At 28.2% G+C, this 13,075-nt stretch overlaps 1 protein-coding gene across 1 annotated transcript; it reads left to right on the top strand.

The window, feature by feature from the left end:
• Positions 1 to 5,315: 5,315 nt before the first annotated feature.
• Positions 5,316 to 6,487, top strand: LOC114174945. Its single transcript, XM_028059679.1, has 2 exons — positions 5,316 to 5,775; positions 5,928 to 6,487. Exons 1-2 carry the CDS (start codon positions 5,477 to 5,479, stop codon positions 6,232 to 6,234), a joined length of 606 nt encoding a protein of 201 aa, XP_027915480.1. The 5' UTR covers positions 5,316 to 5,476; the 3' UTR covers positions 6,235 to 6,487.
• The last annotated feature ends 6,588 nt before the right edge of the window (positions 6,488 to 13,075 follow it).

Here is a 13,075-nt window from a genome sequence, read left to right as displayed (position 1 = left end):
ATTTTTAGGAGTTCTTTTGAGGTTGAATATAGAGCCCATGCTGCCACAACTTGTGAAATTCAATGGTTAAAGTACATTCTTAAAGTACAATCGACTATTGAAATTGCGTCTAATCAAGTTATGCACGAGAGAACTAAGCACATAGAGATAGATTGTCATATTGTGAGGTAGAAGATTTGTTGAAGCTTCTGCCTATGTCTAGCAAATCACTACTTGCTGACATTCTAACTAAGTCTTTACCTTCTATGTTTTTGTCTTGTTGGTTGAGTTTTTTTATATATAAATATTCTTTCATATCCTTGTAACTATAGTCTTTCTCTCTTCTTTGTCGTCTTTTCTCTTTTGTACCCTTTCTTGATATAAATCCTAAACACACCCCATGTTAGATTAATCCTATAATGATTATTATTTGATATTCTAATAAATTAAAGTAGATAGTATTTGAATTATTTATTTGTCTTAACTTTCGATCAAAGTCAATTTGCCACGATCTTTATTCCAAACCAATTTTTTTTTTGATTTTTTTAAAACGCCTTATTTTAATTTATTTTAGTCGTGTAACTAATTCTCCATTTTCTAAAAAATCTATAAAAGTATTTGAACTAGCTTTTCCTATATAGAAAATAATCTTGAAAAGCAGTACTGAAGCGAAACTTTAGACATAATTTTTAAAAAATTTAAATATATAAAACATGTAGACATTAAATTAATTCATTTGTGGTGGGTCTTTTAAATTTAATCAATAAAAATCTTGCATTATTAAATTTAAAATAGACAGTACAATATAAAAACTTAAATTAATATTATATATTGAATATTACTATATTATATATATATATATATATAAAAGAAATCAAATTAGACCATTATATTTTTTAATAAATATTATATTATTTAGAATCAATAGCGGACCTTAGTTAGTGTTAGGGTCCCCTCCAAAATTTTGCACTTTACATTAAAATTTAATAATATATTTTCATTATTTTAAAATATAAATTAAAAAAATAATTTATTTAGAGATAAAACTCAAACAATTATTCAATTTAAAAATATGGACAAAGATGATAAGATCTACCGTTACCTTTTTATTTGGTTGCTATTAACTAATAATTTTGTTATTAAGAAGAGAACTAGTTTAAAAATTCAACTTCACTATTTTATTTTAGATGTTCTTAAACATTTAAACTAAAAAAATTTATCAATCATATTTGAATTATATCAATTTTATAATTAGAAAATACATTTTCCTTGAATAGAAATATTTTTTCTATAGTAATTATCAAAACAAAATTACAAAATAAAATAGGAGATAAATTTCTTGCATATCATATGATTATTTATATTGAAAATTAATAATTGAAAATTTTAGATTTGATTTAATTAGTGATAGACTCTATAATTTGAAAAAACAAAGACCAATTTATTATATATATATATATATATATATATATATATATATATATATATATATATATGTGTGTGTGTGTGTGTGAATATATGTATGTGTATGTTGTGACATCCCATTTAAATAGAGCAATCTATTAAATAAAACATCGCATAATTTATGGAATAGAAGAGTTATAAGATGAAACAGTACACATAAGGATTTACCATTACAGTCATTCAAAAAGTACTTAAGAAAATGAGGCATATCTATCACACATGCCTCTAACAAAACATGCACCACAGGGGTTCAGCAGTACACAAAACAAAACCTCTAGAGCTAGGAAAAACAAAAGGCATTGATGCCATAAAAATGCTCCCCAAGAGCTAGAGGTGACAGGACCTCTACGCCGCACCACTGTTACCATCAGGTCCACCTTCAACGTGCTTCCCATCTGCTCCCACCAACAGGGTGATCATCGCAAAGAGAAAATGAAACAGGAACATAAACAAAATAAAAGGGTAAGCTAGAGTGAAAATATTCTTTAACAATTTATAGAGCATATACAAGGCAAAGCAAAGCAAACTATTAACATGTAACTAGGAAACACTCAGAATCATGTGAGGACCATCAAATGCAGTTACTATGACTCGATATTCAGATCATACACTTGATATAGAATTCTAAAGGAAGTATGCGCCTGTGCTGGTTTCTAAACTCTGCAGAATCTAGACGCAGGGGGTTATCACCCAACCACACACAAGGTTAATCCTCTATTGTCTCGGGCCCAAACTGTCCCAAGACAAGGACCTCCTGCCACTCTCACCACATAACCCATTCTGCTCTACATGAGCGTGAATACTTATTAGAGTTCAAGATACCCTCCTTTATCTAGACATCTCCTATATCAAGGTATACACTAGGCATGCATATATATATATACACATATACATATCACTAGGGGTTTCCCATGAAACTCCCTCATCAATACATTTCACATGCCTATCCATCACCCAATTCTCATGAAATTCCACTAGCAAGCATATCATGTTTCACATTACATACTTATCACATGCATCCCAATGTTCAATCAAATGAAATCATAGCTTATCACACAACAACACTTTCATTCCAGTCATACATACTAAGCATGGCCACATACTACGAGCAAAGAAAATAATTAACACAGTATGGAGTCACATCAGCCAACACAACAACCCCTGTCACGAATTCTCGCCCAAACTGAAGGTCCTCGCCCAAGCGTAAGGGCGACAGCGTCTCGCTTAGGCGAGACTGTGCCTCGCTCAAAAACAATGCTAGTCGCCTAAGCGACCACTCGAGGTGAAATTCAGGGGTGAGTCCCTGCTATTCTCGCTTAGGCGAGGGCTACCCGCTTGGGCGAGATTAGTAGGTTTCTCACCTGCTAGCACATGCATTTTCTCATTCAATCAAACACACACACCCAACAACCAACTTCATACATCCGACAACAAGGTTCAAGCACCAAAGACACAAGAGCAGTCCAGTAATACACGAAATACTTTAAAGAAAATGAAAACCCCAGCTTCCCTTACCTTTTTGGACGCTAAAAGAAACAAGCCCACAACTAAGGAGGACTACAGCTTCAGGAACTACAGTAGCGAGCTGAACACGAAAACTAGGACAACACATGGCATAAAGTTAAACCCTACGCCAACCCATGTATCCAAACAGTGAGGAATAAGAGGGAAGTGCTTGGAGACCCTAAGAGTTACTTACTTGAAAACGAAAGGATTCCAGCTAGTTCAAGGAGAAAGTCCATTGTGCCCTAGCAGAGTTCTCAAGTCTCAGCAGATAGAGATGGAAGAGGAACTGATTTTTCTGAAAAGGTGAAAAGTGAGAGTGTGAGAGCTAGGCAGGAGTTGGAGTCCTTTCCATGGGCTGGCCTTGGACCTGCGAAAAGGTCAGGTCTAAACTCGTAAGAGCTGAAAAGAAATGGTGCTTACATATATATATATATATATATATATATATATATATATATATATATATATATATATATATATATATATATATATATATATATATATATATATATATATATATATATATATATATATACACACGTAACTTTTACCAAATATAACAGTATCAATAACTTTATATAAAAAGTGGATTTTGGCAATGCAACGATTAAATTATATATATATATATATATATATATATATATATATATATATATATATAAAAGCAATATAAAGGAGTGAATTAAAAAAATTGCATAAATATTAAATATTAAAACTAAAAAATAAATGTTATAATTAAAACAAATACGTTTTGCCATAGATTATAAGAAACGTTTGGAAAAATTATCAAAGGAGATTTGTTTTAATTCCATATTATTTTTTATAAAAAGTAAGGTTTTTTTTTTTTTATACAAGTTCTTGTAGAAAAATACAATATTTCCGGAAGAGATCAAATTACACCTATGTAACTTTTACTAAATATTACATCGTGAATCACTTTATAATATATGTGAAAGAAACTTTTGATGTAATGGTGGGTTTTAGAAAAAAGAAAGTTGATTAAATTAAAAGATAGAACAATATTAAATATTTATAAACAAAATAATAAATGTTATAAATAAATTAAACGTATTTTGTAATTTATAATTATCGAAAAGTTCGGAAAAAACGGTTAAAGAAGTGTTTCTTTTAATCCTCCTTAATTAATTTATTTTTTTTATAAATAAGTTTATTGTTTTCTAAAAGTTAGAAAAGTGTAATATTTGATAAAATTTATGCCGTATCTTAAATAAGATTAACGAGTTTTGTGATCAAACTATTGGAAAGTTAGAAAAAACAATATTTCTATATTATTTTTTAGTTAAAATAATTTATTTTTTCAAAAGTTCTTATTAAAAGTGATATAATTTGATGTATTTATGCATGTATGCGCGTCTAAAATTCATACATAGCAATTGGGAAGGAATTAGTTCAAAACTTAAAGATGGTAAAAAAAATTAAAACAATATTTTACAAAAATTAAATATTAAGAAAGAATATTAAATGTTATAAATAAGATAAACGCGTTTCGTGATGGACATATTAAAAGCCAATTACTAAAGGAACCTATTTTTAATGTTCTTTTTTTTTCTATTAAAATTAAAGTTTTTATTTTCTATGAGTTGCTGTAAAGAGGTATTTGGTCCATCTTTACATCAAAAAGAGAAGAAAAACCCAAAGAAGTAGCTAAAATATTACCTTATTTAAAGTGAAATTCTACATTTAATAGTTTTTAAAAAGTTATAAGAAATAAATATTATTTATAAATTTAATTAATCTATTAATGGTGATTTTTTTTTAATTTAAGACATAGACATCTCACTTGAAGAATTATTTCTCATACAATACAACCCTATACATACACACATAAAATACGCAAAAACTTGGAGAGAAATTCACAGTCAACAAAATTCTCTCATCTCGATATTAATAAATATTACTTAATCAACAAAATAAAATAGACAAGGAAATAAAATAATTGAATTTGTATTAATGAAAAAAAAAAAAAACTAATTCCACCATCATAAAATAATTATAACACGAAATGTTATGTTAACCATTGAATGAAACCTTAATTATTAAACAGACTTGATTTAATGAAGAGAGATATCCATATGTAACGTATTTTCATTCCTATCTCTCTAAATACATGCATACATATATATATATATATATATATATATATATATATATATATATATAAATTATTTACGCTAAAATTTGAAAACAGAGTGGTAGCAAGCAAGTGTAGATGTAGAATATTCTTGGGAATAAGGGGTATTTGGTAAAACATGTTTTCTAGGGATATTTTGGTAAATGAAGTACCATTGAGTGTTATAAATGAAGTTGCAAGAATTTGTGTCTTTCAAGCCATAGTTGAAGTAGAATTTCAGTATTTTCTCTCTGTATTCCCTTCAACACTAGACAAGTTTTCTTATTTTCTCACCTTGGCTTAAACAATGGTGTCTGAAAACATTGATTAAAAACCTTCCCCACATCACCATTTAGGTAAAATCAAATTCAATTTGAGCAAGGTCCTGAACCCTCAATGGCTAGCACAAATCCCACCCATGGCCACACCGACCAAGAACAAAGTACTTGGTACATAGTTCTAAGGCTGACCTTTGACACTTCTCAGATTGTTACTAGGTTCCAACTTACCATGCATGATGGGGTTCATTTCACACTTGAACAAATACCTGATTCAGAGGCAGACCTGCTTCCTTTCAATCCTATGCTCCATGAGGCCTGGACTCAAAGGGATTATGAACTCGTACATGAACCATACACACACCTGATTCCTCGTGGAAATTGGCTTAACGAGTCTTTGACCCTGAGACAGCATCAGTTTGTGTCCTTCAACCTTAATCTAAATAACATTCTTTGGTTTTGGTTTTTCATTCTTGTTGTTACATTTTCAACTTCTTAGTTTTCATTTCACAGGCATGGAAAAAGACATTAGTCCAAAATTTCTAAAAGACCTTTTTTTTGTGCATCAGGGTTCCTGAACATGTTCAGAACCAAGTTGATGAGTTCTTTAGCCTACTACCACCATCAGACTACGCTGGACAGTATCCCAGGTTCTGGTTTGGGGACATTGTGGTGGGTCCATCTGCTTCCAACAACTCTAGTGCTGACCAGACACTGCAAATGCTCCCAGTGAATGTTCCAAATGAAGAAGCTGGCGGTAGCACCTATGAGTCTCAAATTCAAATGGGTGCTGCAACTGCAACCCCTTCCATGAATGCCAATGCAGATGCTGATGAAGAAATTGATTTGGAGTTGCGCTTGGGAAGAAGCCAATGAGACTCAAATATTTGTACCATGGACGAATATGCAGCCAAGTGTTATTGTATCACCATTGTTACGTAGAAAAATGATTTTTTAACAACTAAATTTTGTCAATTTTTTCTTACTATCTGAGATGACATCTTTTTAAGTGATTTTTCATTCTTTTATTTACTCATTCTCTATATTTCAAAACTCTTTAGAAGACGTCACTTCAGATTATAAAAGAAAGTTGTCAAAATTTGGGTATCAAAATATTATTCTCCTATCATGAATGGCTTTAGTAGTAACTTTTACTGGTTTTGTAGTTTATTTATGTTTTATCATGGTTTTGTTTTGTAGTTTATTTATGTTTATCAAGGTTTTGTAGGCATTGTCTTTGAAATGTGTCTTTCTTTTCATATGAACCAAAGCTGCCATTATAATAAAGACTCATGTTCTTAATATATTTCGTTATAGCAATCAGTTAAGGCCATTTGTTATAGAAGTTTTGTTCGTGCAATCTGATATTACTCTCAAAATATAAAATTTATTTGATTATATGATGTTAAAGTTGTAAATGTGTACAGTGGGAGATACTGTATTCAGAGATGAACAAAAAAATATCCTATATGATTTTAACTAGTGAATTCAATTGTACCAATTTGAGTGTTTAGCACCAGATAAACTCTATTATAAAATTGTTTTTTAAAATGAAAAATATTTAATATGTATTAAATTTTTATTATTTATTATTGTGTTTGAAACGGTTTAGATGTTTATGGTGACACGTAAATTTAAATATATTTCTACGGAATTTACGGGATATAATTTTAATGATACAGAAAAAATATTAAAAGGTTTTGATGAAGTAATGAATTTGTCTCGACCTTAACAAAAGAAATATTTGTATTTGTATAGATATCAAAATGATAATACTTGATATTTTTTTAAATATATCTACGTGAGATTTATTGGAAATGATTTTAATTATACATAAAAGAATTAAAACATTAAAAGATTTTGATAAAGTGAATTTGTCTCAACTTAAAAAAATATATATATATTTGTACTTATATAAATATGAGAATGATAATATTTGACTTTTTAAAATAAATATATAAATGCGGCGTATGGTATGGTGAAACATAATACTAAATATATTTGTGTGAAGTTTACGGGATATGATTTTAATGATACAGAAATACAATACTAAATATATTTGTGTGAGGTTTACCAAAGATGATTTTAATGATATGGAAAAAATAATTAAAACATTAAAAGATTTTCATAAAGTAATGAATTTGTTTCAAATTTTAAAAAATATCTGTATTAATACAAATATGAGAATGATAATACTTAATTTTTTAAAATAAATATAGGAACACGGTTACGCGGGGTTGATGCACATAATTCTAAATACATTTATGTGAGGTTAATGGGAAATGATTTTAATGATACATAAAAAATTAAAACATTAAAAGATTTTGATAAAGTAATGAATTTGTCTGGACTTTAACAAAAAATATTTGTATTTATATAAATATGAGAATGATAATACTTGATTTTTTTAAATAAATATATTAATGCGGCGTTTGGTGACACATAATTTTAAATAGGAAAATGATACTATAACTCTTATTTTTTGACTCCATTCCTTTATTTTCTAACGTGGCTTAATGTGAACCATTAATTAATGTATTACTGTTTTTTCTTTTTGAAAGAATCAATGACCCACACTAAGTGATGTCAGAAAGTAAATGATGAGAGTCAAAGAACGAGAGTCAGAATATTACTTTCCTTCTAAATATATTAAATATATTTGTTTGAGGTTTTTGGGATACAATTTTAATGATACATATAAAAAATTAAAACATTAAAAAAGATTTTGATAAAGTAATGAATTTGTCTCAACTTTAACAAAAATATTTGTTTTAATATAGATATGAGAATAATAATACTTCGATCTTTTAAAATAAGTATAGGAACCCGGCAATTGGTGACATATAATTCTAAATATATTTATGCAAGGTTTATGGTATATGATTTAATGATACATAAAAAAAATTAAAACATTAAAAGTTTTCGATTAATGAATCAACTTGTCTTGATTTTAACAAATAAAAAATATTTGTATTTATATGAATATAAAAGGTTAAAACGTTAAGTATGTTTTTACTTTTTTAATTTTTGCAAAATTTGATTTAGTCTATCTTTAAACTTTCAACTATTTTCATCCTCAGATTTTTTTTGGATTAATTTAGTCATTTTAACTACACAACACAAAAATAGATTAATGAACACAAAAATAGATTAATGAGCAAACAATGTTAAATGTAAATAAGTTCAGGAGTGAAATAGACATGTGTCAACATGTGGTAATGTTGCTTATCATGCCAACAAATCTTTAATGTCGTTGGACTAAATTCATCCATTAATATAATTTGGGGATGAAAATTATTCAAAGTTTGAAACAATGAGGAAATCCAATTTAATTTTATAAGAAAGCTAAGGGAATAAAATCATTTTTAACTCTTCTTTATAAATATGTTTTGTTATACTTTTTTTCCAAATATAAAAAATATTTTATATTTAATAAGATTGTATTGTTTATTATTGTATTTTGAAACTACTTATACGTAATTCGGTGAGATGTGATTTTAAATTATTTAGGCTGAAATTTATCGAATATGATTTTAGTGATACATAAAAGAAATCCAGACCTTACAATGACTTCATAAACCATTGAAACTAGATTATAAATTAGAATTGTCAAAATATGTTAGAATTCGCGAGTCAACCCGGTCCATTACGGTTACAGCTGGGTTGGGTTGTAAATTTTTTACAAATTTTAATACAGGTTAATTTTTTACCGGCCCACCTAAAACACGACTCACCCAGATTTAATCGTGGTGAGTCGGGTTGGCTCACTAACCTGCAAATAAAGGATCACACAAGTTTTTTTATTGTTTGGGTTTTGTATTTTGGTTAGGTTAGGTTGTTTTTTTAGTCAACACATTGATATTTTTGTAATTTTGATTTGTAGTTGGAGTTTAACATCTTTTTTATTACATTTGGATTCTATTGAGATTTATTTAGATTTTAATCAAAATTATAATTTAGCTTTTTTGAGATAGAAGAAAAAAATTGAGTCAGTAAGTCAACCCATGGTGAGTCAGATTGGATTCAAAATTTTTTTGCTTGCTAATAAGTGAATCGGGTTGAATTAGTTCACTAAATGGTCAATCCGTGATAAGTCGAGTCAGATCAGACCAGATTATCCATTTTGACAGCTCTATTAAAATATTATTATTTTAATTTGACTCAAATTTTAACAAAAATATTCATATTAATTAAATACGTGATAATATATATATATATATATATATATATATATATATAATATGTCTTTATCTTAAATTATTAAAATAGCTTATATAACTTAAAAAAAATATTTTTATTATTTTATATTGGCTTTAATTTAATTTATTTAAAGAATTATTTTTTCACTACATAATTGTTCGCTCTTTCTCTTAATTGTTCAATTTTTATATCTTCCAAGCTTACTTAGATTCTAAAAAAAAACAAAATTCTCTTTACATTTAAATTACTATAGTTAAGGCCATTTGTTATAGAAGTTTTTGTTTGTGCAATCTGATATTACTCTCAATTAATATAAAATTTATTTGATTATATATGATGTTAAAGTTGCAAATGTGTACAGTGGGAGAGACTCTTCAGCTGAACCAAAAAAGTGAGCCTATATGATTTAAGGAAAATGATGATTTAACTAGTGAATTCGATTGTACCACACACATTGTTTAGCACTAGATAAATTCTATTATAATTGTTTCTAAAATGAAGAATATTTAATACTTCATACTTAATATTTATTAAATTTATATTATTTATTAGGTTTAATTATGTTTTACGTTTTTTTTGTTAGTTTGGAAATTTTCAACTAAGTCCCTAATAAATTTTTTTGTCTATCGAGTCTTCAGAATTTTAAAAATTTTCAATTAAGTCTCTATAGTTAAGTGTGATGGTTAACTTTCAGTAAAATTTAAAATTAGTCTCTCTTCAAAATTTTGGTCTAATTTTTATTCCCCAATTCTAGAGATGCATGAATTTAGTCATTTTAACCCAATTTTATTAAGTTTTTAAGTTTATTTGATATTTTAAATGTGTTTCAAGATAGTTTCTTAGCTAACATTGAATTGAAAATGTGTCAAACGGTGTAAACAACTTCAATGTCATCATGAAACACGCTTAAAACGTCAAATAAACTTAACAAAATTTGGTTAGAAGGACTAAATCCACATATCTCTAAAGTTGGAGAACTAAACTAGACTAAAATTTCGAAGATGGATTAATTATAATTTTCACTAAAAAACTAAAAAGTTAAGAGATCAAACACATTTAATCCTTAACTTTTTGATATGACACTTATTTTGCACTATTACTTTTCATAGATGTCGTCACATAAAGTTTTATTAGAAGAGACCATCATGACAAGATCTTTTCAGATATTTATGGTATTTAACAAAAAATATTTTTAAATTTAATTAAAATTATTAAATTCAAAAAAATATATACAAATTTACAAAAATACAAAACATGTAACTGTAAAACTATGAAAACAACATTATAAAAATAAAAATATCAAATTATTAAATTAAAAAAAACATATAATTTCATAATTACAAAATTAAAAAATTAAAATTATCCAAATATAAATTATAAAAATTATATAATTAGAAAACTAGTTAAAAAATTATGAAATTGTGAAATTATGAAAATACAAAATTATGAAATTGTAAAATTAAAGAAATGTGAATTTTTTATTTCACAATTTTTTATTTTACAATTTTATAATTTCAAAATTATTAAACTATAAAATTATAAATAAAAAATTGTGAAATATAAAACTATAAAATTACAAATAAAAACTATTAAATTTAAAAAAAATAAAAAATTATAGAATTATAGAATTATAAAGATATAAAATTACAAAACTATAAAATTTTAAAATTATAAAATTATAAACCTATAAAATATAAAACAAAAAATTGTGAAATATAAAATTATAAAATTACAAAAAAAAATAATAAAAAAATTTAGAATTTTAGAATTTTAGAATTTCATAATTTCGTAATTTTTTATTTTTATGATATCACAATTTCATAATTTCATAATTTTATAATTTTGTAACTAGTTTTACAAGTATATAATTATATAATTTATATTTCTATATTTTATAATTTCGCTATTATGAAATTATATATTTTATAATTTTGTTATTTTTTGAATTTTTGAATTTTGTATTTTTGAATTTTGTATTTTTGAATTTTTCATTTTATAATTTCATTTTCATAATTTTATAGTTTGATGTTTTGTTTTTTTTGTGATATTGTATTTTTTGCTTTTTTATTTTTTATTTTAATATTTTAATTAAATTTAAAAATACTTTTCGTTAAATACAATGAATATTTATTTGTTGTAACAAAATATTATGCGATGAAATTTACTGAGAGTGATAGTGAAAGATAAGTATTGTAACACCCCATTTAATTAAGTACGTGAAATTAAAGAAATGTCACGATAAAGATAACATAAAAGCGCGATTTGGGATCAACTCCACACAACTCATGGCACACCACGATGCCTAAAAGAAACTAAAGGAAAAGTTACCCAGAGTGCATAAAATCAAGGACGAACAGATACATGGGTCGCAACCCTAAATGAACTCATGCAGAAATAACAACTAGTCCACGCGGACTATGTAGCAGAATCTCCACTTCCTTGTTGACCTCTGGAACCTCGCCCATCTGCTCTCATCAATTAAATTGATGATCATCGCAAGAAGAACAACCACATACAATACAACCATACAAACAAACGGGTAAGCTAGAGCCAACACATATTCATCACACAGTCAAGTACACTATTATCATCCCATATCCATATAACAACCAAGCATGTTATGACTCTTCATTCAATACACTACGACTCGACTCGACTCATCCGGATACGTATAACTTAGTCGGATTCAGCGGATGCTTGCACTTGTGGTGAATACCCCTGCTCGACCCTGAGCTGCTCATCTTCGAGCTATGTGTTACAAGTGTTACGATGAATCAAATCTCCCTCACCACAAGGTTAGCCCTTAATGAATTTCAGGCCTCCTGCTACTCTCACCACAGGAGTCAGTCCGTTCTAAGTGAGACTAACTGGCCCCTTAGAGTGTCAGGATGCAGTCCTTACCTTGAATCCTTACCTAGTTATACAGATGGGGCACCACCATGGACACCCACTAACAGGGGCCATGGAATTACGTCCCGACCACTGAAGCGCAACCCTGAAAGTCTCACCTAGAGACCCCAAGGAATTATGCACTGACACATATCGACCTCATTCGCATAACCAAAATAATAATTACCAAGCATAGATATACAACACTCGTACCAACCTTTGAAGCCAACGCCTTTCGTGATCCAGGCTCCACTCATTCCAACACCTCATAGTTTATCCATGTAAATAAGATCCAACTCATCATGTTATCATGCCACTTTAATATTATCCGTCTCATTTAATTCACATGCCAATTCTCATACCAACCCATCATCTACAATTCATGAATCATGCCAAATATACTTCATGCTCCATCATATACATATCACTCATCATACAATCATACTCAACAAAAACAGATCATTCAGGAACCAACGGACATCCAAACACAGCATTGTCTCGCCCAGCACCTCGCTCAGGCTGAGGGGTCTCGCTCAGGTGAGTTCCCCCTCCGCCTAGGCGAGGGCACAAGATCAGGGGCATGAGCAACGCGGGATCTCGCTTAGGCGAGACCCCTCTCGCCTGGGCG

This window comes from Vigna unguiculata, chromosome 3, assembly GCF_004118075.2.
Source record: "Vigna unguiculata cultivar IT97K-499-35 chromosome 3, ASM411807v1, whole genome shotgun sequence".
Lineage (NCBI taxonomy): Eukaryota > Viridiplantae > Streptophyta > Magnoliopsida > Fabales > Fabaceae > Vigna > Vigna unguiculata.
Note: the sequence above shows the minus strand (reverse complement) of the source record. Positions and strands in the feature narration are given on the sequence as shown.

Excerpts from the sequence above, each read along its gene's own strand:
- LOC114174945 (XM_028059679.1), top strand. The coding sequence starts at position 5,477 with ATGGCTAGCACAAATCCCACCCATGGCCACACCGACCAAGAACAAAGT. Across the intron at positions 5,776-5,927 it reads TTGACCCTGAGACAGCATCA|GGTTCCTGAACATGTTCAGA; the intron begins GTTTGTGTCCTT and ends TTTGTGCATCAG.